The following is a 26,425-nucleotide window of genomic DNA, read 5'->3' as shown; positions in this document are numbered from 1 at the left end:
CAGAAATCAGTAAGGAAGTTCGTCAGAAAACAGAACTGCCGTAGAGTCCAGCTCTGCCATTTCTGGATACCTACACGACAGAATCCAAGTCAGTAAACTGCAGAGACATTTGCATGGCCATGCTTATCACAGCAGTACTCATCGTAGCTAGGTTGTGGAATTGGCCTGGGTGCTCATTGGAGTGAATGAACAAAAGAAGTGCATATATGCAGTGGAGTATGAGTAAGACGTAAAGAAGAACAAAATCGTGCTGGTCACACACAAAATGTGATGAAGCTGAGGATCATCATGTTGAGCGAAAGACGATAAACTAAGAAAGACAAATATTGCAAGTCTTCTACCATATCTGGTTTTGTAGAGGGGGTGTACCATGAAAGTAAAAAGGGGGAGTAAGGAGACAAAGATGAGAAGGGGCAGGATAAGAAGAGACAGCGGGAGGTGGATGTAATCCCAGTATGATATAAAGGTGTGTGAAAATGCCGTAATGAAGTCCATTGCTTTGTACAATTAATTACAGTAAGAAAAAAGGGGAAGGCATTTGAGGGTGAACGATATTAGGCCTGCATACGACAACACACATGGCTTGCAGTGAACAGGAGGGTCATTTAAGCCCACAGCTGTGCTGATTTACTATAGTTAGTGGGTTAATAAGAAGTCTCTCCAGTTTCTTCAGGGTCAGTCTTAGATATGAGGCTGGAAGAAAGTAAGTAAGGGCATTTTGAAACCAAGAATAAAGCATTCGATATCCCAGAAGAGCCTTTTGCTGGCCCTCAGAATTATTTCCACGTAGTATGAAGTTTTCAGATGACCTCATTTCCATCACGATCATCTCTGCGAAGTGTCTGGGTGTGGTGCTCATCTGGTAAAACGACACATTACACAGGGCGGCCTCCAGCCTGGCCACTTTCCAGCGGCTGCCTGCTCCGGAGAGGGTAGCGTTTGCAGGCCCTGCGGTTCTGCCCTGCATGGCTTCGGGAGGAGCTGCCGGGCTTGGTGGTTGGTGCAGCAGGCTGAGTCAGCGAGCTTCGTTTCTGTATTTGGCCGTGTAACTACCGAAACTGTGGTCAGACCAGCTGTCTGTCATGAAAGACGGCTTTGTTGTTCTGTGTAACTTGCCCAAACTTCTCTGTGAATGTCACTTTCGTGGCTGCTCTTTTGAAGCTCTGAAACCTCTCTCTGGGATTTTCTCCCTTATATTTCTTTTCTTTCAGTAATAGTCTAGTTCAAGAAACTAAGAAACAGAAAAATAACAACAACAACAAAAAAAGCAAGTGCCATGGCTTCAGAGACCTCTACACGTGGGTACCCACACCTGGCAGGGCCATGCATGCAGAAGACGGTGAGGAAGTCACTGGCTTTGTGCTTAAATAAACTCAAGGCCTTACACAAAAACCAATAAATGACAAAGAAAGCCGTTGTCCACGATATCAAATGCCAGTTCTTTAACTTAGTCCTCGGGATGGACTTTAGAACAAATGATTTGCTGCTTCAGATATTTAATACAAACGGGAAGGACGTGATCCACGTTAGGGTAATGGAACTGCCTGCTGGGGAAAATTATTGTGTGGCATGGATGCTTCCCTGACCATGTGGCCAGCACGTTCACTGTCATGAGGCCATCTTTGCTGCCCGTGGTGGATATTGTAAGCTAAGTTGAGCAAGCTTTTTCGGGGGTCTACCTGAAAAGTAAACACTCTTATATGTCTTAGAATGATTTCATTGCAACAGTGTATGAGAATGTTCTTCAGACTAGTAAACAATCTGAATCAAATTCAGAATCTTAAACATCTATAAGTGGGGCACAGAGCGAGCACAAATTAAATGGCCCTGAGGGAGAAGAATGCAACTCAGATCTACACATATTTGCTTGGGTTTAAAAGAAAATGAGTAATGTCAAGAACATGGCGTGATAATCCTGCATATAAAATATTTGGCTGCGTTTCATGTTAATGTGTAAAGAATTCTTTTAGAACATCAGAGTGAAATACTAACATAAGTGTTCTATTGTCACAAGATTTCCAGGGGTGTTTCTTTCATTCTTTGTATTTTTCTGCAGTATTTCCTAGTATAAACATATTATTAAAATATGAATCAAACTATTTGTATTATAATATTTGTATTTTCCTTATTATAAGTATATAAGAAAAGATTTTTCGAGACAGGGTTTCTCTGTGTAGCTTTGTGCCTTTCCTGGATCTCGTTCTGTAGACCAGGCTGGCCTCGAACTCACAGAGATCCACCTGGGCTACAAAGCAAGTTCTAAGAAAGGTGCAAAACTACACAGAGAAACCCTGTCTCGAAAAAAAAAGAAGAAAAGGAAGACATTCAATATCACCCCATCCCCAAGAGATAAACAATATCAGCATTGTTCTATAGTCTTCTAAATATATGCATGTATTAATATGCAAAATGGGCCAACAGTGTATATGATATTTGACAGCCTTATTTTTTACTTTATAATGCATTCTTTGTAAGGTAATTTTTCTGTTACTGTTAGTATTTTTATCTTTTTAGTTCCTGCTAGAATTTTTCTGTACAGATGCGGAATGGTTATGTAACCAATCCCCTCTTTCTAGAAGGTGGTCGTTTCCACTTCTCTGCTAGTGAAAGCAGCACTCACCAGCAAATTTTCCCCTGCTGGGAGATCTGTCCCTGAGACAAATACAGAGGGTGGAATCTGTCTGTCTGCTTGTCTGTCATCAAAGGCCCAATTGTTTCCTGTGTTGCAGGAAATACAGCGCAGTCTCCCAGCCCCGTCCACCTCCACAAGTGACTGTCCACAGAAAACCAGCCCGGGCAGTTGGGCGTGCTGCTTCAGTACCTGGATCTGAATCACGTATGCACTCACTACTCTACTGAACCACCGGTACTTGGAGGAGATTTTTGAAAACTACTTTGTCCGGTTACTTACAACAGTTTCTAGGAAGAGGTATTCCAAATATTAGTTTTTCATTCTCATCACTGAAGGGAAGCAAAGGAATCGGGTTTTGGTTTTTTTTTTTTTTTTTTTTGGTTGTTTGTTTGTTTGTTTGTTTGTTTTTTGAACAAGCACCCATCCCTTCCTCCATGAGACTCTTGGTGGTTTCACTGACCTTCAGACCCACGTCTTTCCTGAACACCGAGAGCTCCACATGCTCTCCTCCCTCTAAGTCTTAGACAGCATGTACAGTTTGCCCTACATTGCTTTCTTCCAAGAAGCTTGTCATCTGTGGCCCTGTGGCCCCATCTGGGGCTGTCTCGACTGCTTATCTCTTCACCTAGAACACACTGGGCCCAGATATTTGCCCGACTGCCCCTGTTCTTCACGCAGGGCTGGCTCGAATACAACCTTTGAGAGCCTTCCCTGACCACCCCATCGTGTGTCACGTGGCTTGGGTTTGCTTGTCCCCAGCTGTCTGCACCCCGCCAGGCTGGTTGTTTGGCCTGTGTGTGTTCCATCTCCCACTATAGTGTCAGCTCCAGGACAAAGAGCCTGCCCTGCCCCCCTAACTAGCTCTCTGTGTTGGACGCTGCTGCCCCTTAAAAAAAATAATAATAAATAAGTGATCCTTTCCAAAGACACAGTCTTCTTTCCAGAAGTGTTCAAAGTGTGCAGTGTGAGAGGAGACTGGGAGGAAGAAGAGGAGCAGATGGTAAAAAAAAAAAAAAAAAAAAAAAAAAAAATGCTCCCTTGTGATCTGGTGACAGAGCCTGACAGACAAGATGTCATAAGACTCCAGTTATTTTCCAGCCCTGGTGTGGCAGTGGTGTGACCAACAGCGAGTCATACCACTCTGCCTTTCACAACCTTGCAAAATACACGTCACCCAGCTCTCTAAACCAGTTTGCCGGCTTCAGCAGGTCTTCTCACCCACGGCTCACAGAGCCTCTGAGCAGCCCTCAGCTCTGAGGGGATACAGCTGAGGGAAAAACAAAAGGAAGACAATCCGGGAGGAAGCTGTAATTACCTCCTAAATGAACAGACAGGCAATAGACATTCACTGATTTTAATACAGCAAGAAGCGTTGACTTTAAAATTTCAGTGTTAATAAAAACACATGACTTTCAACCTTTTTATCATCACAGTGCAAATGCAAACACCAGCATTTTGAGGAAACAGTTGATGACATTAAGATTCAAGAAAGCATGTCAGCAATATATGAAATATAACCATTGTGGGTGAAATATAATGGCAGTGATTCTGGCCACCCACAAGGGTCTCACAGTCATGACTCACCATGTCTCGGCCTCCTTAGGCACTCATTGTCACGTTCAGATGGATGCTAGCATTGCCCAAGAACATAATCTACAAATGATAGGGCAAAAGGCGGGACTGGAGGGCATCCTGTGAATTAAGCAAAATAAGCCAGATGAAGAAAGTCAGTCATCACTGAAAATTGTGTGTGTGTGTGTTTGTGTGTGTGTGTGTGTGTGTGTGTGTGTAACACAAAAGCAAACGAGGGACTATGTAAGGGGACACAGTGGTCCAAAGGTAAGGGAGAGGAGGGAACACACCGGGGTAATAGAGGTTCAAGGGAAGACAAATATTGGATGTTTTCTCTCCTGTGTGGAATCTCTATCTAAATGTAGATAAAGGCACAAAGGGGGAGAATGAAGGGGACCAGAAAGGGGGAGGCAAGAGAGGGTAATAGGGGTGAATATGAACAAAGTGCAATGATATGCACGTATGAAGATGTCATAATGACACCCATTGTTTCAGTAAGCACTCTATTAACTAAAATGTTAATAATAAAGCAAAAAAGGAGAGAGAGAGAAAGAAAGGAGGAAAGAAAAAGGAGCTAAGGGCGTAGGGTGTCACTCAGTTGATGCAATATTTACCTAGCTTGCACAAAGCCCTGGGTTCAATCCCCAGACCACAGGAACTGTACACGTCTTACAATCTCAGCATTTGAGAGATGGAAGCAGGAGGATTGGGAATTCGAGATCATCCTATTCTGCAGCAAGGCTCAAAGTGGGGAAAAGGTACAATGCAGAGGTGACGTCAGTGACATCAGCTCATATCCATGTCTCTTTGGGGAGGGGGAGGGTTGAGCACGCCATGCCATCTTTCTGGTGATAGGCCATGTCTAAGCTGCACTGTGCTCTGCAAAGAACCTGGGTCCTATATTTTGGGTTGTGAGCCTAGACTTTAACGCTGAGCCATCTCTCCAGCCAGAGGAGGCCCAATGAGGGCCCAGTATGGAGGGTGCAGCAGAAGTCAGAGGCCTCGAACCAGACCAATGACTCATTGCAGTGAACACTTACAAGTCAAGATGGATGGACCTAAGAGTATTACCTGTGTTTCCTACTGGGCCACACTACAGCTTCCATGCCAACGTTTTATCTTGTTTTTGCATATCTGGTTTTTTGTTTGTTTGTTTGTTTGTTTTTGGTTTTTGGATTTTCTTTTAAATTTTATTTTATCTTGGGGGGAGGTAGCAAGGGCAGAAGGCAGAAATGAAGGGACAGGGAGATGAAGGGAATCGGGGTACATGATGTGAAATCCACAAAGAATCAATAACAAATAAATAAATAAATAAATTTAAAAATTAAAAAGAAGAACAGCAGCAACCCGGGTTCCATTCATTTGAACAGATGTTGCTTCTCAGCTGAGTACTCATCTTCCACACGGGCCCAGATGGACGGCCCATTTCCAGGTAGAGCAGGCCAGACGGCTACCATCCACCAGCTCAAGAAGAAGGCTGAGGCCGAGATCATCACTTCCTATTCACACATCTGTAGCCCAGTCACCAAGCACACTTCTTATAGGTAGGTAAAGGACCTAATAAAATTTACATAATGTACAAAATAAGATTTTAAAAGAACAAATTAAAGCAACACCATAAAGGGTCATAAGTAACACTGAAATGTGTTAAATAAGCACTTAATAGTGAGAAGCAATTTGCTTACTAAAGGATGTATTTGGTGGGGACTCAGGTGCTGTCATTTGACTGACTTCACTGCTCATTAAGTGTGAGGACGACGTACTGTAAAATCAGCCCCTTCTCTGTGTCACTTACTTTCCACAGTCGGGGGAGACAGATAATAGCAAAAGCAACCTCACCACTGACCCAGCAAAGGCGTGGTCAGGCAGGAAAGGCTGTGGGGACACACGGAGCAGTCAGCGTAATTGAGAACAGGGTGAGCGTTGGTAGCAATCGTGCCCAGTGTGGTCTCCCAGGGAGACAGCTGAGAAGAGACCTAACGGAATCGATGAGGGTTCCTTGGGGAAGGCTGTCCCGTACAGAGGTGACAAGAGACGCCAAGGCCCTGAGTCAGAGACGTGATTGTATCCACGGTGGCCAGAGTGGTTAGAATGGGGTTTGAGGGTGAGTGGTAGAAGATGAAACCAGGAGCAACTTTCAGGAGGTTGGCAGACTCAGCAAATCAGATATAACACTGTAAGCAGTCAGCTTCGATGCCTGACTGAAATGTAAAGTCGGCAGTTCCAATGGAAACATGGCATTGAGTGGTCCCTTGAAATGCTGTACCTTATGATTTTTTCATGTAATAATAATACGATTATCATGCATCTTCAGTAGAAACCACATTTCACATTTAGAATTTTGACTTTCTCCCTGTTCTCATGGTTCTGGGCAGAGCAGCAAGCTGTATCTCCTGGTCAGCCATGTGACCCAGAGAGAAACAAGAGAACTCTGTAGGATGCTGTGCTGTGCGCTGTGGGGTCAGTAGCTCGAGTGTATTCTATACATTTTTTTCTTTGCTTTCCTTTTATTTGTGTGTGTGTGTGTGTGTGTGTGTGTATGTGTGTGTGTGTGTGTGTAGTGTATGCATGTGGTGTACACACGTGTGCCCACGCAGAGTCTAGAGCAAGACATTGAATGTCCTACTCTATCATTCTTTGCCTTACTCCCTTGAGACAGGGTCTCTTGCTAAGTCTGAATTCTCCTGTGCCTACGGCCCACCTCCAGCGCCACATCAGGGGAGTGACAAGCACGTGTGACAATGCCCAACGCTTTATACAGTGATGGGGACTTAAATTCAGGTCCTTATGCTTGCACTGTGAGCACATGTACACACTGAGCAATCTCCGCAATCCTCAGTGCAGTGTGTGTGTGTGTGTGTGTGTGTGTGTGTGTGTGTGCGCGCGCGTGTGCGCGCACTCCATGCATGATTCTTGCACATGAATGATAGATGTGTGTGACCATGAATGCCCATGCAAAGGCTAGAGCAGGACATCCCCTGCCTTCTACCATTCTCCACCTTAATGCCTCCAGACAAGTGGTTCTCAACCTGTGGGTCTTGACCCCAGTGGGGATCTCATATCAGATATCCTGCATATTAGATATTTATATTATGACTCAAAACAGTAGCAAAATTAGTTATTAAGTAGCAACGAAATAATTTTATGGCTGGGTGTGAATGGGTGTTTCCTGTCTCAACAACCCGGTCCCGAATAACCGACTCAGAGGCTGAACATGAATTATAAATACTCAACTGATAGCTAGGCTTGTTTCTAGCTAACTCTTACCCTTAAATTAACCCATAATTCTTACCTATGTTTAGCCACGTGGCTTGGCACCTTTTCTCAGCACAGCATTCTCATCTTGCTTCTCTGCATTTGCTGGTAACTCTCTGACTCCGCCTTTCATCTTCCCAGAATTCTCCTAGTCTGGCTCTCCTGCTCAAGCTCTTCCTTCCCAGCTACCAGCCATTCAGCTTTTTATTAACAAATGAAAGTAATACATATTCATAGTGTACAAAAAAATTGTTCCACAGCAGCTGGGGGTCACCACAACATGAGGAACTGTGTTAAAGGGCCGCAGGGTTAGGAAGGTTGAGAACCACTGCTCTAGATCACTGAACCAGAAAATCACTGCTTCAGATAGATTCACTCGCCTGTCTCTGCTCCCAGTGCTGGGATTACAGGCATGTTCAGCCATGTCTGGCTCTTTCCATAGTGCTGGGGATTCAAACTCAGGTCCTCATGCCTTCAGAGTAACCACTTACCATGAACCATCTCCCTGGGCCATCACAGCAGTTTTTACTCATGCTGGGCTTATACAAGTTTATACTTATTACTTGTCTGGGCTTATGGGGATACTGGCCTGTTATAGTTAGTGAACATCTGTATTGTAACCTGTTTTTCGAGTGGTAACTGGGAGGACAAAGACACAAGCAGGTAGGGAAGTGGAGAGATGCAAGCAGGGTCCGTCTGACCCAGGGTGGAGTGTGGAGACACTGAGAAGTAACTGAAGTCTAGTTATATTCTGAAGATGAAACAAAGAGCGTTATTAGATAGGCAGTTTTAAAGACAGAAAGAAAAATAACTTCAAAGCATCACCTGGTAACTGAAAAAAAAAAAAAAATAGCAACCGGGCAGTGGTGGCTCATGTCTTTAATCCCAGCACTTAGGAGGCAGAGGCAGGCGAATCTCTGTGAGTTCAAGGCCAGCCTGGACTACAGAGCAAGTTCCAGGAAAGGCGCAAAAGCTACACAGAGAAACCCTGTCTCGAAAAACCAAATATATATATATATATATATATATATATATATATATATATATATATATGCATTCCTATGGATTGGGGCGAATACTATAAGAAAAATGGATTTGGAATGAAAATAAGAAATCTGACTTTGGAAAAACATCAGGCTAGCATCCTGGGCTGTTCAAATCAGAACCACTAGCTATATGCAGGTATTTAAATTTTTATTTCTAACATTAAATCACTCTATTCAGTTGCACTCACATTTCAAGTATGCAGTATCTACCCGCATGCCGTTAGTGCCCGCCTTCATGAACAGAGAAGACATCAGAGAGCATTCCTGCCATTACCATCACAGAAAATTCTACTGGGTGATACAGGTGGGGCCTGGAACCTTTACCATCATTCCAGACCCTGTACTAGTCACTTTACACACATTGTGTCTTAATATTTAAGAATGTTCCACCAGTGTTCCCTCCTTTGAAGCAGAATGTAACTAAGATTCACAGGAGTTAAGTCCTTTGTCTTAAGTCACAAGATTGCTCAGGGGTAAAGAAAAGGGCTGGATTCCAGGACTATCTGTCCAAGCATTCACATCAGCCAACTAGGGTTTAGAAATGCTAGACTCGTGTGGAATGAGACATTGCTTATACAATTACAGTCAATGGAACACTGAGATAGCAAAGACATCAGATCTGATGGACCTGGGGTACAAGCACATCTCCCAAGAGATCCCATGTGTTCCAGAACTAAATCTACAGTGCAAGTTCAATCATTTTAAAGGAAGCAAAAACCATCAATGAGGCTCCTGGTTTTCAGTGTCCTGGCTGATAGAAAAGCAGAACCGAGGTGCCAAAAGGTTAAGATGCATTTGGTCTCCTATGATCTTCAGCTTGGCATATGGAACCTTAGTGGGTACCTAGAAATATATGAAGTGCTTGGGACACAGTGGTAGGTGCTTGGCCATTTTTTAGCTGTAACCTGAGCTGCTTGCCACAATCTAAAACAAAGTTCCCTCACCCAAAATACCAACTGTTCTGCCACGTAAGAAATGTGGACCCGGGGAGACACTACAGCTGTGAACATCAGTACAGGTATTAAAACATGGGGGTTGGTAGCAGTCCATGTGAGGTGAACCCACTCCAAGCGATCCCAAACGCTTGAAGTACTTAGCCCAGTGTTTGGGTCAGAGAGAATGTCAAATGTCTACAGTTATTAGAAAACAAAAAGGCATGGAGACACCCCCACCCCCACCCTGCAAAAAAAGATGATTAAGCCATACAAAGCATTTGTCCAATCAAAAACAAATACATGAGCTGGGTGTGGTGGTGCACTGTAATGCCAGTGTTCAGGAGGCAAGCCTGTAGGTTCCCCAGTGAAATCCTATCTCACCCATCCCAAGAAAAATCACTGAGATAGTCTACTTTTCATACCAGGGTTTTGAAGTCCTATTATGCACAGCTTAACTCAGACCTGCCACATTTCTAGTGCCCAGTGGGCACATGTGGCTCATGGCTACACACTGGCCAGAATGTCTCTTTTTGAGACAGGGTCCTGAATGTAGCCCAGGCTAACATGAAACTCATGGTCCAGCTGCTTAAGCACTGGCATTACAGGTCTGACTAGGTAATTTCTGAGATGCTTGTACATGGAAGGTGGTCACAGAAGTCTGAATTCACTTAGGGACTTTAGACTCAGCGAGCACATGCCAGGAAGAGGCTGTGCTGAGAAATGACCAGATGCATTAAGTGGACATGGCAAAGTGAGTTTTGCAACCCAGCTCTACTTCCTATGTCCTTGAACAAGTTAGCTAGTCAAACAACCATTCCCTTATTTGCAGAATACAGATAACAGTGTCAGCCCCTCTGATGTTGTTCTGGAGAATGTGTACACAAAGATCTGTACCTACAACCTATTTCTCAAATGTGGATTGTGGGTATTTGTATTTGAGATGGAGAAATGCAAGAGAGCTTCACTAAAACTCAACTCTTCACATAGTACAACATGGACTTCCAAATAGAAACGCACACAGAAGGACCTGAGAGCTGTAGAGCTTTTATAACTTATGAGCACACCATATTCTAAAGCTGGGAGAGTCTTTGCATTTGTCCAGTGTTCAGATTTTCTCAACCCAGAAAAGTTCCCAGTAGTTGGCACGTCCTCAGACCACTAAACGAATGTTCCATTGCAGTTTATGAATGTTATAATCACACCATTTAAAAGTATGAGCTTGGATCTTCCTTTATATTATAAAGTTTATGAAGCTACTTTTTAATAAGAATAGTCTCAAATTCTTGAGTTGACACAAAGTTCAAACAGTATAGAACAAGCTTAAATGATTGGGCATGTATTCACTGCAAAAGCAGCTGGCCAAGCCTATAAATTGCTAGGATATATTAGCCATGAGGGACCCAGAAGAATACCTCAGAGTTTTTCAATTGCTAAATATTACAATGTCACCAATTTCCACTACCTTGAAGAACACACACACATCATGAATTAGCACAAACACGTTTATTTACTAACCAAAGGAAAGATCCTAGGTAAATCAACACTTTGACATGGCTTTCACGTAAAGTGTTGGTGATAAAGACAATCGAACACAGTCATGAAAAATAAAACTGAAGAAAAGAAGTAGTATGGATATTTATGACCTGCTCATTGAACTGAGCTTATTCACTCTTGCAGCTAACTCCTGTCCAGGGTGGTGACAAAATCCTTACTCCACTTTCTCATAGACTCGAGTACAAGTGACATTGTTCATGACACAATCCTAGAAGAAGAAAGATACAAAGTCAGGCTGGCTGTACATTTCAGAGCAGGGGTGATAATAACACGCTATGGCCAGGATCCTGTAAAATCTCGTCACAGACCTTGCCGATGGAGAAAAGGCATTTTAGGATTTCTGGACTTGAGAAGAGCTGGGACCCGCTGTTTTGTATATATGTACATTTGCTATCCTGAAGACCAAAGCCCTGAATATGATTTCTAAATTACTCATTTGGTTTTGGAAAATATCCCTTACTTTAAATAAATGGAAATATCTATATATGTACGAGAAAGCTGCTTGGTAGCCTGCCAAGCTCTCAGGGATGCAGCAGGAAGAAACTGTTCCAGCTACACTCTGGGAATCACATCAAGTCTCCATCCCACCAAGGGCTGCCTTAGTAACGAGTGCTCTCCATTTTAAATTGTTAATTTGAATATTTTCTTCCTAAATCTCCTTCTCTTGTTAAAAAAAAAAATGACCAAGAACAGTTATGGCAACTGTGACCACCAGCTCGAACCCCAGGGCGACACAAGCAGTAGGCACTTACCACCACCAACTTCCCGTCCTTGATCTTCCTTGTTATTGTGCTTTCCTTCCCATCCCAGCTCTGGTGCTGAACCAGGGCACCGTCTGTGAAGTTGCAGACCGTCTGCAGAAACACAAGGGCCTCCTCAATCTTCCCGAGTACACGAGTTCCCATGACCCACACCCACCCTACTGACTTTATTCACAATACAACTATGTGCTTTTTGAACTGGAAACTTGTAAGATGTTTTCATTTTACAGTCCTGGGACTTTTACTAATTTTAATAAATTCAACTTCACAAAATAATTTTCACACTAAGTTCTTGGCAATAAGTAAAGCTGTTGTTAATGCAACCTAATCTGTCGTTCTAGAAGCTTCTCTCATCTCACAATATGTTATAGCTGACCTGAGTTTTTCTGCCATCGGCTGTAGTTTCATCAAACTTCTCTCCCAGGGTACAAGAAAACTGTGTCGTCTTCAAAGTGCTCTCGGTTTTGACGGTGACATTGTTGCCGTCACAAGTAATGATGCAGTCTGGTTTGGCCATGGCACCCATTTTCCTAAGAGCCAGTCCTACCCCTGCGTAACAGGAAGTAACGTAAGGATCAGTTAAAATTGACGCAACAGAAGCCATGATTTAGTCCTAATCATTTCGTCAGCCTGGCCTACCCTCACCCACTCACTGACATGCACACGTCCAGCGTGTTGCAACAGAACGCATGTACGCCTCATGGTCGTCCGGAGCTTGTGGGTGGGGGTGGTGATGTCGCCACCGGACTGAGGAGAGCTGGGCAAGCACCTTTAGCCAGAAAGTGACAGAACGGAGGCGGAGAGTGCTGACGACCTGGTTCTAATGCTCTGCTGTTAGCCGCTGAGCTACTCGTCCTCAGCAAGTCAGGCAAGACTTTACTCCTTAACCTTAACTAAAGCCCTTGACATAGGCCCGCCCCGGCATGGTGACACACACATGTGATTCCCGCATTCAGGAGGTGGAGGCAGGAGGATCAAGACTTTGAGGTCAGTCTAAGCTGCAGAGAAACCTTGCCCCCAAAACAAAACAAAATTAAGAGGCAGTTGGGCGATGGTGAAAATAAAGTATTTAAAGTTGCAAACTTAGATCCTAGTTCAGTCCTACATATCAGATTCTGTCAACTACTGTATTCTCCAGCTGGCACACACCAGGCCCCTGGTAAACAGTTAACAGAATATGCCGAAAAGAAAAGGAAAAAAAAATCAATCCTGAGGGATTCAAATAGTATAGTACGTAACACAGCTGCGATGTTCCTGTGTGTGTGTGTGTGTGTGTGTGTGTGTGTGTGTGTGTGTGTGTGTGGTGGGGGTGGTAGTGGTGTGGGGGGGTCCACCCTGGGAAAAGCAAACATTTCAAAGCTGTGTAACAACATACTTTCCATGGTAAGGCTCTTTCTGTGTACTAGGAACCTGCCAGTGCAATCTGAAAACACTACGATTTGACTATCTGGCTGATTTTTGTGTAGTCTGTTTCTTTACAGTAGTTACACAGGTGTGAAATTCCACATTACTGAGTTACGAATTAGTTTATAATCTATGTACTCCTCCTTGGTGACAACACTCCTAAGGAACCTGGGGTATTTTCACAAGAGAGGAGACGATGACCCAAGTGGGATGATTTATCACGATGCTCATCCAGGTTCCTGTGCTCCCGATCCCTTCTGCTGTGCTGCCCTTGCCCGGATGTCTATGGGTCAGGCCTGATAACCTCCTAACTCCAGAATGCCCGAGAACCAGCCACTCAAGCATAAGCACCCGGTTGCTTTCAAACAGTGCTCTCTACTGGTCCTCGCTCACACCTGTGCACCTTCACGAAGTCTTGGGTGAGGCCAGCAAATGGCACTTTCCAGACTCACTTTAGTCTTCCACTGGGTAAAAGGAAAGAGACGAAAATCTGCGTTCACATTCTACTGACATTATAAATACAGGAATGATTCACCAGAGGCCAGGCGGAACCCTGCAGCGTGCTGGATACTGGCTAGAAGAGAATGAAGGCTGGTTCTGAAGGGTGGAGGTGTCAACAGACCGTCATTGGGATACTGGGGACAGAAGCCTGGAAAGCTGTCTCCTAGTCCCAGCAGCACCTTTCCGGAGAGCATCCCTGTTCAGCTAACCCCATCCCACTTCCTGGCATCTGAGACAAAGGTCCGTTTTGTTTGTCTGCTCTATGTGTCTACATGTTATCCCTCTCTTAAGAGCAGGCAAAAGTGACCGCCGGGCGGTGGTGGCGCACGCCTTTAATCCCAGCACTCAGGAGGCAGAGCCAGGAGGATCTCCGTAAGTTCAAAGCCAGTCTGGTCTACAAAGCGAGTTCCAGGAAAGGTGCAAAGCTACACAGGGAAACCCTGTCTCTAAAAACCAAAAAAAAAAAAAAAAAAAAAAAAAAAAAAAAAAAAAAAAAAGAGTAGGCAAAAGTGGCAACAGAAAACGAAGCACTACTTCCAGTGAGAGTGAACTTGAACCTTGCTCACTCTCTGGCTAGATTTTAAGAGGCAAGTGGCTGCTGCAAGGCCACACCCATCATATAGCAGTGAGCAACCCCAGGCCAGCAGTTTCTGATTATGGTTTTCCAGCCAAGCCCACGGTCTCCTTGCTCCTCACCCTCCAGACTCAAGGGACAGAACAGAGCAGTCGCAGGGCTACAGCCATGCACAAGGGGTTTTTCTCCGTGCTTCGCCCATAGGCCACCGGCTGCCCACTGCTGTGTCCAAAATGAGCAGAGCCAGCCAGCAGCCGGTCCAGCGCCGCGGGAGCCACGCCTAGCCAGGGGCGAGGAGAGGACCTGAGAGATGCTGCAGAGAAAAGAGGTCTGAGCAGCATCCTCATTCACCGCCTCTAAAGGGCTCCTGCAGAAACCACGCCCTACCACACGGTGTCCCCACGGAGATGGGGGAAGGGGAGTCGCGCCATCGAGGAACAAAAGATGCGGCCGGGTGGGCATGGGGAGTGGGTGCTGCCACGATGGGGTCAGGTGGTGTGGCAGGACGGCGGCACCGGGTTGGGGACAGGAATAACAACAACGGAACTTTGAGTGGGCAGACTGTAGGGGGTCCGCAGCAGGACGTCTGGCACGCGCCCCTGCAGGACCGGAAGCAATGAGGGGCTGGCTGCCTCGCGGGCGAGAAACAGAAAAAAGAGAGAGGTGGGGCAGTTCGCCACGTCCCGAACCCGGCGGCGAAGGCGCGCACTCCATCCTAACGGCCGCATGGTGCTCCGCCCAGCTCCCGGGGCCGCGTGGTGGAAGGGAACCCACACATCCCACGGGGGGATGCCAGCATGCGGATCAGGACCCGGGGGCTCGGCGGTGTATCCTCACCTAGCTCCTTCATGTATTCCTCAAAGCCGTGGCTTTCCGTCAGGCGCCACTTCCCCTCGAGGTCCTTAAGGCTGGCCATGGCGGGCGGGCGAGCGGGCGAGCACGAAAGCAGCAGCAGCAGCGGGGAGACGCGGTGGCGGGGGCGCTGTGCGGCTCCGGGCGCCACCGCGGCTTATATCGCCATGGTGTGGGGAGGTGTCGGACAGCCAATAGGAGGTGCGCCTCGCCCAGGCCACGCCCCCTCGCCACGCCCCGGCCCCATGCGCCCCGGGCCCTGCCGGGGGTCTGAAGGTGCCACCCTCGCTGCGCCCGCCCGGCTGGGAGGCCGCGCAGCTCCCGCAGCTCCTGCAAGCCGAGACTGGCCTGGCGCGCCCTACTCCTCCCCCAGTGACAGTTCCGGCACAGTCCCGCGCGTCCGCGCGCCCAGGAAACACCCCACCACCACGCACAGCCTGGACCCCACCGGCCTGCGCGCCGTGGTCCCACCGCCCTGCCGCCGCCCTGCACGACAGGAGCTGATGAGCCAACGCCTGGCGCTATGGGCATTGATTGGCCGATCAATGAGTTAATTGATAAACTGCAGTCTCCTTAACCTTGACAAACCCACATCCTACTCCCTCCGAAAGAACCTGCTGACCCCACCCTCCAGCCACCGGGGGCCTCACCAGGGCCTCCTCTTGGGTGGTGCTGGGTAAGATTAGAATGACTCTGGAAATTTCGTTTCTCCACTAAACCGTAGCAAGTTTCGGCTTCTATGACTGCCGTTGCCACTGGAGAATTTTACTAATTTCCATTCCCCTATAAGGGATCAAAATGATTACTTCCCTCCATCTTCGAGGTTGTTGGGCTGGGCTATGAATTAGTAAACTGCCTCGAATACACTGATGAATCTTTAAAAACAAATCATATTTTATCACTTTGATATGTACAGAAGTCCCACAAAATATGCAGCTCCAAGGACAGTCAGGTGACAGGAGCTGACAGATAGATGGCATCCCGAGTTACAGAACTTAAAAGAATCTGGAGGATTCGGGAAGACAAAGGGAGCCTATTTTATGAGACAGTGAGAAGAGGAATAAAGGTTATGGAGAGGCCAAGTTAAACAGGGTCTCCTGCAGCCTAGGCTAACCGCACACTTCCTATGTAGCCAAAAGGGACCTTGAGCTCCTGATCATGTCTTCAGCCACCAAGTGCTGGGATTTCAGGCATGTCCAACACACCATGCTAAAGTTGTCACGACACAGAGAAAGACAAGAATAAAATATACACGTCATTGGGGAAAGTCTACCACACAACTATTGATTTTCACTTTCAGTACAGTATTTAATAAGTTAACCTATGAGATTCCATGCTTTGTTATAGCACAGGTTTGTATTAGATAATTTTGCCCACCTACAGGCTAATGTGATTGTCCTGAGTCTATCTGAGGGCAGCTGAGCCGTGACTTTTACTAGGTTTGGGTATAGACAACAACTCCAAACAAATTTATTCACATCTGCACTTCGGTAATGCTGATTCCCATGTGAGGAGTACAGTGGTTGCTTCAGATCCCCAGCACTCACATAAAAGCTGGGTGCAGGTGTCTGCAGCCCCAGAACTGAGGGCTTGGAGAGAGACAGATCGCTGGCATTTACTCTTTCAGCCAGTACAGCTGTTTGTCAAGTTTCGGGTTCAGTGAGAGACCCTGTCATTCAAAAAGCAAGGCAGAGAGCAACTGAAAAAGACAGCTGACGTCAACCTCTGGCTTCTCAGACATATGAGGGTTTCATATTTTCACCTACTAAGGTCATATATGGTTGTGATATGTTTTGAGCCCCAACATTCCTCTCTGACTGAGCCCCTCAGTTTACTTCTTGCCCTGGTAATACTCTCTGTGTATGGATTGTGGATCTTTTCAGAGTGTCATTTTTCACAGAATCTTACTGGCTGCTCCCACACCTCATGGGAGGTCGTATGGACTGAAATGAAAGTGTTGCCACACAGACCAGCTGTTGCCTTGGAGACGATGTCAGTTTATTGAGTATCTACTATGCATTACATGGTCTTTCCTGGCATTTACACCCCTGAACTCTAATGCCCACTGATCGTTGAGGAGGGTTATCCCAGTTTGGGGGAAGAGGAAATGAGGTAAGGAAAGTTGGTGCCGGGGAGCAGTAGAACCAGAATCTGCTTCGAGGACTTTCTCACGAAAGACCTTGTGAAACATGACCACACCTGCCTGTCTTTTGTTCACAGTGCCTGTGAGGGAGGTGAGAGCAGAGACCACAGCCACTCTGCCAAGACACTAATTATTGTATCATCCCTCACACAATTAAAATCTGAGAAGCATCTAGGATGCTTCAAGAAATTTTCTGGCCTGCATCTCCTTTATTACAAGTTCCTACTCTGAACCCCAGTGTTCCCACAGTACCATTTACACACTGACCTGGCCATGTTACTGTCCCAGGAAGGGCCTGAGTACCCACATCTAAGAGTCCATTGATCAGAAAGCAATGATGCTCTCCTGGACACTAAGCCCATCACTGGCTCCTGACGTAAGTGCTGCTGCTCCTAGTTTGGAAGCCCCTGGCAGGCTGCTCCCTTGTGCCTAGGCTCTACCTCATCAAGAGTTGTCTCCACACGTTTTCTCCAGTGTTGGATCCAATGTGGTGATGATAGCCAAGATTCAGTATCAATGCATTAATTTTTGCTTTGATGAGTAGAACTAATCCTTTTGTAGTTAAATACATCTTGGAGAGGCATACAACTGCAATACCCATTAGTGTCTGATGCAACTAGCAAGGCCTTGTTTACTGCTGTATCATCAGGGTAACACAGTCAACACCTAACTCTTGGGTGCCTCACTTGAGCATCTGAGGATTAAACTATGTGAATACATAAGCTATATATACATATCGTTCATATTAACATTTGCACACTTTTATATCCTGGGTTTCCTGATTTCATATATCATCCCCACCTCGCACACATTAGCTGTGACTATTTCCAGCACCTGAACACATGGTCTGAGAGCTTATCTACCATCTCACTATGCAGTTACTGTTGGTATTCTTTTCCACATACTGAGTAGTCTGCATCCAGCTCAAAGTCTATCTGAAATAGACATCATCTACAAGCCTGTGGGTACGTCCTGATTCTCACACATTCCTGGCCCACAGAATGCACCCTTAGCCTACAGGGCCATCTTGGGTGTGAGTGGGTTAGTAATTTCTTAGGCATAGCCAGCCTTGATCTCTTAGGAGCAGCCAGTGCTGTCTGGGCTGGTGGCTTTAACAATGTGTACACTTCCTTTTGGAATGAGCCCAAGTTAATGATCAAATCTGAAGAGGCCACCAAGAAATCCATGCCAAAGGCCTTAGACTGGTGTTTCACCCAAACAGGGAATGATAAAAATTCAGTTCTGAACTTCTAGTTTCCTTCTTTGAAAACCACAGTGCCTGTGTTAAAGGGGATACCCAGCCATTCTCCAAAACAGCTGCAGGGAGTTACTCAACAGCCCTGTCAAAGGGGGTTATCTATGGACAGAAATAAATGAAGGACGGAGAGTTCCTGACAGCTTTTCCTCTAATCACCTGAGAACAGATGAGACAGAGGCAAAGTTACCTCTGTCTCTGAGCCCCAACTTAGGAAATACTCGAACGATATCTCATGGCCCTAAACAAAGATGCTCAACATCACTCTATTTCCACCTAGTGGTGGTAGTGAAATATTTCTCCTGGACGACACTGGTGGCCTGTTGTGTTCACATTCCACAGATATGGGTGTGACACTTTGGAACACAGTGTGTGATTTCATTTAGAGACAACCTAGTCCCTGTTGGTGTAGGCAAATGCACCTTCCACAAGGTTTATCATTCTATATGGTCAATCCAAAGGGCAGTATGTATCAGTGGCTACACTTGTTAGACTGATATTCAGATCCAGTCAGTTCAGAGCGGGGCCTGGGGTTATTCACATCTACTAATTCCTCACCAGTGTTAGAGCTACTGTCCAGGGACTATCCTCCAGGGAGCAAGGTTGTAAAAGATGCCCGGATCCATACACAGGACCTTGCTACAAAGGGGCAGCTGCCACTTCAGTCTGTTAAATATTTTTATTATACTCCTTTAAAACGGTTTCTGAGCCGGGCGGTGGTGGCGCACGCCTTTAATCCCAGCACTCGAGAGGCAGAGCCAGGCGGATCTCTGTGAGTTTGAGGCCAGCCTGGACTACCAAGTGAGTTCCAGGAAAGGCGCAAAGCTACACAGAGAAACCCTGTCTCGAAAAACAAAACAAACAAACAAAAAACAACAACAACAACAACAAAAAGGTTTCTGATTATATCCTTATATGAAAATGTGATCAGCTCTCTCCATCTGTGCATTCCACATACATACATCTGACTGATTGTAGACAAAAAGTATCTGAAGAAAATGAGTGTCTATCCAACTTACAGAGTTTTTGTTCTTGTCATTATACCATAAACAATACAATATCATTCTTATTTCATGATAATCCTGTACATAACTCTTCATATTGCATTGACATTGTATCATCACTTAACAAGAGACAGAGGATATGAGAGGTCACACATGGGACATAGTCAAATACTACCTCATGTGTGAGGACTGAGTATCAGCTGACTTGGGGTGTGTGTGTGTGTGTGTGTGAGAGAGAGAGAGAGAGAGAGAGAGAGAGAGAGAGAGAGAGAGAGAGAGAGAGAGAGAGAGAGAGAGAGATCCTCAGTATTTCTTTATCGGATGAGGCCAAGCCTTTTCTTGCTAAACCCTTCCTCATGTTTAAGTCCCACCACCTGATATCCTATGAGCTGCTTTTCCTCAGCTACACCATCTGACCATTTCTTTGCTCCCTCTCTATACTTGTTAATGATTTCTCAAATCAGATCCACTGCACCCAGGGATCTCTCGCTCAGGGGTATTAATCCTGATGGATCAAGCCCACTGCCCCCTTTTCATTTGATTAACTAAGGAGAGCCATGAATACTTCATAACTTACCTGAATCCTATCTCTAATCCTTTTAAATTGGCAGTGGGACGCCTACCCCATAAGCTTTTAGAGGCACACACAGAGCTACCTAACCAATGCGCAGATGATTCTGCGTGCCCCTCTGAACCAGCCAGGAGGTTGGAAAATAGCTTTTTCTTTATTCTTCAAGGATATCACAGGACACTTCTCACTCTCGTGTTCACTTGTACCAAACTTACAGGCACAAATTCACCAGCACATGGGAAAGGGCATGCTTGGCTCTCCCATGCATTGCCTGCACCAGCTCACCTCTTCCATTCCTGCACATACTTGTAATCTTATCACTCTTGAGACTGAGACAGGAAGCTTGCTTAAAGTTTAGTATCATCCTGGGTTATGTCATCAGTACCAAGTGCAGGCAGGGAAGTACAGGAAGATCGTGTCTCAGAATTACGACAGATGCATGACAATGCTTGCATTTTGAAACACAGATATTTGTATTCTACCTTCTAAAACGGACTTAAATTAAGACCATGACTCCTCAATGGTAGCAACCACTCTGCCTGAGACATGAAATTATAGTAATCCGTCTACTTAGAAAATGGAACATGATTCATTGGAAACTCTAGTTTCTTGGGATTCACAGGGAGTCACTTATTTGAGAAACCATTATTGCACAAAGCAGGCAATATGTGCAGCCAGACCTGGCTCGATGGGTTCAATTTTTGTGTGTCTAGTTCTTGGGATCAAACCTAGGGCCTTGAGCATGTTAGCAAGAGTTCTGTACTCAACTGTGGTGGTATTGTGTTCCCCAAAATATTGTGCACACTAATAAACTTATCTGGGGTCAGAGAAGAGAACAGCCACAATATCAAACATAGAGGATAGGCAGTGGTAGCACACGCCTTTAATCCTAGCATTCCAGAGGCAGAAATCCCTCTGGATCTCTGTGAGTTCAAGGCCACATTGGAAACAGCCAGGCATGATGACACTGTGCCTTTCCAGTGTGTAATGGCAGAAAGCAGAGGTATATAAGGCATGAGGACCAGAAACTAGAAGCATTTGGCTGGTTAAGCTTTCAGGCTTTCGAGCAGCAGTTCAGCTGAGATTCATTCTGGATGAGGAATCAGAGGCCTCCAGTCTGAGGAGTCAGGCTCGCCTTCAAGGGATAGGTGGTGTCATTATTCCGATCGGTTCTTGTGATCCAGAGAGCCCAAGAATGGTGCTAGGGGCTCATCTTTAGAAAAGGTGACGAGACCTGGGCAAACGATCTAATCACATGAATATCTCGACAATTGCCCTGCGGTCTTTCACCCTCAACTGTTCCCCTGTCCAGAATCTCACACGCTGAGTCACAGTGACAATGCTAACTCTAAGACACCCGAGGCAAAAACACCCGAGGCAAAAACACCCAAGGCAAAGACACCTGAGGCAAAGACACCTGAGGCAAAGGCAGGATTCCAAAGGGCCCCCGTGCCCTGAGTGGTTCCCAAACTAAGCATATTACTATTTTCAGTTTTGGCATAGTGAAGGATGTAACAAGTATCCTCTGCCTTGACTGAGGCAGACCTCAGTTATTTTTATAATTGTGAACAGTGGAAGTATGAGCAGTGCCCATTTCCAGTCCATGAAAAATGATTGATAACAGGTAAATAATTGTTCAGTTTAATTCTTACCTATCAGACAGTTCCAAAGCCTAAATTCCTTTTTTAAATAAATTTATTTATTTGTTTGTTTATTTATTTATTCATTTATTTATTTTACATCCCAGCTGCAGTTTCCTCTCCCTCCTTTCCTTCCAGTCCCTCCCTCCATCCCCCCTCTGTTCCCACCCCCCAATCTACTCCTCCGTTTCTGTTTAGGAAAGGGCAGTTCTCCCCTGAGTATCAACAAAACATGGCATATCAGTTGCAGTAAGACTAAGCACCTCAGGTGGACAAGGTGACCCAGTGTGAGGAGTCGGGTCCCCAAAAGCCAGTAAAAGAGTCACAGACAGCCCCTGTTCCCACTGCTGGGGTCCCACAAGAGGACCAAGCTACACAGCTGTAACATACATGTAGAGGGCCCAGGTCAGTCCCATGCAGGCTCCCTGGCTGTTGATTCAGACTCTGTGAGCCCCTGTGAGCCCAGGTCAGTTGATTCTGTGGGTTTTCTTGTGGTGTCCTTGACCCCTCTGGCTCCTACAATCCTTCCTCAGTCTCTTCTGCAGGGTTCCCCTAACGCCGCCTAATGTTTGGCTGTGGGTCTGCATCTGTTTCCATCAGGGGCTAGATGACAAACCTCTCTGATGACAATTCGGCTGGGCTCCAATCTGGTCACAGGAGATGGCCAACTTAGAGCCTAAATTTCTTTTTTTTTTTTTTTACTTGAACATTTTTTTTTTATTATTATTATTATTTTACAACACCATTCAGTTCAACATAATAGCCACAGAATCCCCTGTTCTCCCCCTCTCGCCCACCCCTCCCCCTAGCCCACCCCCCATTCCCACCTCCTCCAGATCAAGGTCTCCCCCGAGGACCGGGGTTGACCTGGTAGACTCAGTCCAGGCAGGTCCATTCCCCCCTCCCAGACCGAGCCAAGTGTCCCTGCATAAGTCCCAGGATTCAAACAGCCAACTTATGCAACGAGCCCAGGACCTGGCACCAATGCACAGCTGCCTCCCAAACAGATCAAGCCAAATGACTGTCTCATCCGTTCAGGGGGCCTGATCCAGTTGGGGGCCCCTCAGCCTTTGGTTCATAGATCCTGTGCTTCCATTCATTTGGTTATTTGTCCCGGTGCTTTATCCAACCTTGGTTTCAACAATTCTCGCTCATATAAACCCTCTTCTTACTCACTAATTAGACTCCCAGTGCTCCACCAGGGGCCCAGCCGTGGATGTCTGCCTTCAGATTCCTCAGTCCTTGGATGGGGTTTATGGCACCACTATCTGGGTGTCTGGCCATCCCATCACCAGAGTAAATCAGTTCCTGCCGTCTCGTGACCAGAGCCTAAATTTCTAATGAGATATTAAACTGTTGTCCGTGGTTGGGGTTTGCGCCGGGAATTTCTGAGGTCTTGTACACTTATTCCGAAGGACTGAAATTACAGTTGGCACAGATGTGCAAAAGCAGCAAGGAAACTTGATCCAAAGCAAAGACATAACACAGATGAGAAACCCACTGTGAAGACTGAGAGCAGGCGCACGGTGAGGGTGCTCGAGGCCCCCGGGCATCATCTACGGCTTTCTTTTACAAGACTCAAGAAAAGCAGGAGTTTGACAGCCTAGCCAGGGAATATGGTTCAGGTGGTTCTCTAATTTGATCGACAGATTAAACTATATAACTATTTCTTTACTGAGTGTGTTTCTTCCACAACTTATCTAAACTTAATCATGTCCATGCCCAATTACGGAAAGGCATGGCATGGAAAATAAGAGCTTCTCTCTGAAAATTCACTTGAGCACAGTTTTGCCTTATTGAACATGTATCCCAAACCAGTCCAGACTGGATCAGCCTTCGTTCCCTCTTACTCAAATATGTTTGAATAGAAACAGTTCAAGTTTGGTGGTCACTAGGGGAGGAAAAGCTTAGTCCATTGTTCTGAGTGTTGTATGTGTAAAGCTGGAGGCATGTGGGAGTCCTAGGTTGCCAACCAGTGCGAGGCATATTTTTCAGAGAGGGATATATGTGTATTCCAAATTAAGTGGAGTTCCAGATTGCTAAACTATTCTCAATGCTATCTGCCTCAACACTATACACCAATATCATGCCATAAAGATTATAAATGTTGCATTATAGGAAAAAGAAAGGTCATGTTCACTCATGTTTTCTTTGTTATACAGCATGTATAGACTTCTCTGTGTATCCATACATAAAGGACCAGCAGAGATGTTCCTTAAGATGAAGCCAGTCTATGTTTTTAGGTCATCAAATAATCACATGGATTAGAATTTGTCCTTGTTCTCAAAGAGTTTGGTATCAAGGTTATAGGAGGTATTAAAAAAAAAAAACCCTGAATTTTTAAATCTATAATTTTTAAATTTTTTATTTGAAATTCAAGTCTTTAATAACAGCAGCTGAACTGGGTAGGGGTGACGCACACATTTAATACAAGCACTCGGGAGGCAGAGGTAGGAGGCAGCGGTGGGGGGCAGATCTCTGCGAGTGCAAGACCACCCTGGTAGGTTTACCGCCATTTTTCCCCTTAACACAGTTCATCATTTTGTAGCTGAGAAGACGGCTCAGTCTGTAAAGTGCTGGCCTCACAAGCATGAGAACCTGAGTTCAATACCCCAGAACCCACTTTTTAAAAGCGGGGTGCTAGGATGCAGAGACGGGAGGGTGCTTGAGGTGAATGGACTAGCCCATCTAGCTGAATCAGCAAACTTGAGGTTCAATGCAAAACCCTGTCTCAAAACACAAGAGAATGAGGAAGCCTAGAATTGACATCTGTCCTCCACACACACCCACATGCAGGCACATCATTTTTATTTGGGAGATTTTTAAATCACCATTTGTTATTATAAAATCCTCATTTCTTGTGTTTTTTTTATTTTTACAATATTTGCTTTTTAATTTATTATTTTCATTTTACAATTTCACAAGTCAATTACTTTTTCACAGCACCTAAAGTGAGATAATAGCAAGAACAAATCTCAAAGGGAGAACACTTGACTGGTGAGGTCCACTAACCACTTTGTATTAGAATGAGTTCTAATTTAGATTAGAATATCATTATTACAGTCCAGTTACTCAACATTAGAGCCCAGTTACACAACATAGAAGCAACCCTGTGTAGATATAAACTCTAATGCAATTTTGAGGCGTGCATTTCTACAAGACTCTCAGAAATAATAGTTTGACTAATCAGAAAGGAACTCAAAGAGATACAAGATTAGCAACAGCTAGGAAGGGTTGTTTCTACAGGCAAGAACAGCTTAAAGGCTCATAAAACATAAAACCAAAACCTATACAACATTTATGAAGGAAATGGAACATGATATCAACAAATGGAAAGAGAGCCTATATTCATAGACTGGAAGCATTGATGTAGTTAAAATACCGACGATAGCCAAAGAAGTCCATAGTTTCAATGAAATTCTTAGAAAAATTCCAGTATTGTTTATAGCAGAAAAAGAAAAGCCACCCTAGCTTTAATAAGGAATTGGAAAAGACCTTGAAAATTTAAAGCAATCTTGAGCAAAAAGAATCATCCTAGAAACACTGAGTGCCTTTATTTCAAAATGAACTACAAAACCTTAGTAATCAAATGGCACAGTATAAATACAAACCACAAAAGATGTAGCTCAGCTGATAAAATACTTGCTTACTATACATGGAGCCAGGGCCTTAATCCCCAGTATTGCATAACCTGGGCATAGTGACATATGCACCTGAACTCCAGCGCTCGAGAGGTAAAGGTAGGTGGATCAGAAGTTCAAGATCATCCTGTATTCCTCCCAGACACACTGAGTTGGGGGCCAGCTTGGGTTAAATGAGACAATGTGTCAAACACACACACACACACACACACACACACACACACACACACACGCACACACACACACATACACACACACCTTGAAAGGTGTATGAACATTAGTAACATTTTTCTTTAAAAAATTTATTATAAAAATTCAAAACAAATCACACACTGAAATTAACCAGACTCAAACACTATACAACTCAATGAACTTCCCATACAGCAGCCATTCAGAATGGAAGTTCTGAAGCTTCACACTGGATTTGTATTTTCACTATTGAATATATTTTATGCACTTATCCACCATCAAAACCAAAAAGCTCCACGACACAGTTAGAACTGAAGAACAGTTAGCTTTGTATCTTCTTTCATAACTTGTATCCATCACCTGAATTCTGTCCTTCCTCATCTCTTAATATTGAGCCTTTCTCGTCCTCTTTTCTACATGTTATGTATGCTGTGTCCACATGTACTTTTATTTAGGTACATGAACTGTTGAATAGATTTAGCATGTGATAGAGAACATATGGTTTAAAAACATGTTGAGTAGCAGTGAACAGAATCTAGAAACTACAGGGAGAGGGCTTGATAGCACTAGTCTGGGAAAGCAATTTCACCTCGTGGTATTATTTGAGGTCTCCAGCTCCTTAGAGATATCACAGAAGCATTAAAAAACATATATGGTCATGTTGTTTCTGTTTAAGGTTCAAGGAGGTATGCAGATGTTCATGAATGCAGATGTTCATGAAAACCCTAATGGGCAAGCCCATTATCCTGGTGTCTTCTGAATCCAGTGACACCACAGAGAATGTAGAGATGGAAGACAAGGAAGGCTTCCTGCCCAACCAGCAGTGACTGATACTCGTAGGCAAACAGATGGAGTGTGGTGGCATTCCATCCAACAATGACGTCCAGAAACAGTCC

General features: G+C 45.0%; 1 protein-coding gene across 2 annotated transcripts; it reads right to left on the bottom strand.

The window, feature by feature from the left end:
- Positions 1-10,924: 10,924 nt before the first annotated feature.
- On the bottom strand, positions 10,925-15,320 carry Fabp5 (fatty acid binding protein 5). Of its 2 annotated transcripts, XM_006977879.4 has the most exons (4): positions 15,072-15,320; positions 12,132-12,304; positions 11,747-11,848; positions 10,925-11,202 (listed from the first exon to the last, which is right to left on the bottom strand). In XM_006977879.4, exons 1-4 carry the CDS (start codon positions 15,148-15,150, stop codon positions 11,149-11,151), a joined length of 408 nt encoding a protein of 135 aa, XP_006977941.1. In that variant the 5' UTR covers positions 15,151-15,320; the 3' UTR covers positions 10,925-11,148. The 2 variants fall into 2 exon arrangements, with proteins under 2 accessions (XP_006977941.1, XP_015852059.1); XM_015996573.3 differs by lacking the exon at positions 12,132-12,304 and having other exon boundaries at positions 11,014-11,202; positions 15,072-15,286.
- Between the last annotated feature and the right edge of the window lie 11,105 nt (positions 15,321-26,425).

Source organism: Peromyscus maniculatus, chromosome 2, assembly GCF_049852395.1.
Source record: "Peromyscus maniculatus bairdii isolate BWxNUB_F1_BW_parent chromosome 2, HU_Pman_BW_mat_3.1, whole genome shotgun sequence".
Classification (NCBI taxonomy): domain Eukaryota; kingdom Metazoa; phylum Chordata; class Mammalia; order Rodentia; family Cricetidae; genus Peromyscus; species Peromyscus maniculatus.
This window is presented reverse-complemented; position numbering and strand designations above follow the sequence as displayed.

Coding starts and splice junctions, on each gene's coding strand:
- Fabp5 (XM_006977879.4), bottom strand. CDS start 15,150: ATGGCCAGCCTTAAGGACCTCGAGGGGAAGTGGCGCCTGACGGAAAGC. Junction 12,305..15,071: donor GGAATACATGAAGGAGCTAG/GTGAGGATACAC, acceptor CCTGTTACGCAG/GGGTAGGACTGGCTCTTAGG. Junction 11,203..11,746: donor AGGACGGGAAGTTGGTGGTG/GTAAGTGCCTAC, acceptor TTCTTCTTCTAG/GATTGTGTCATGAACAATGT.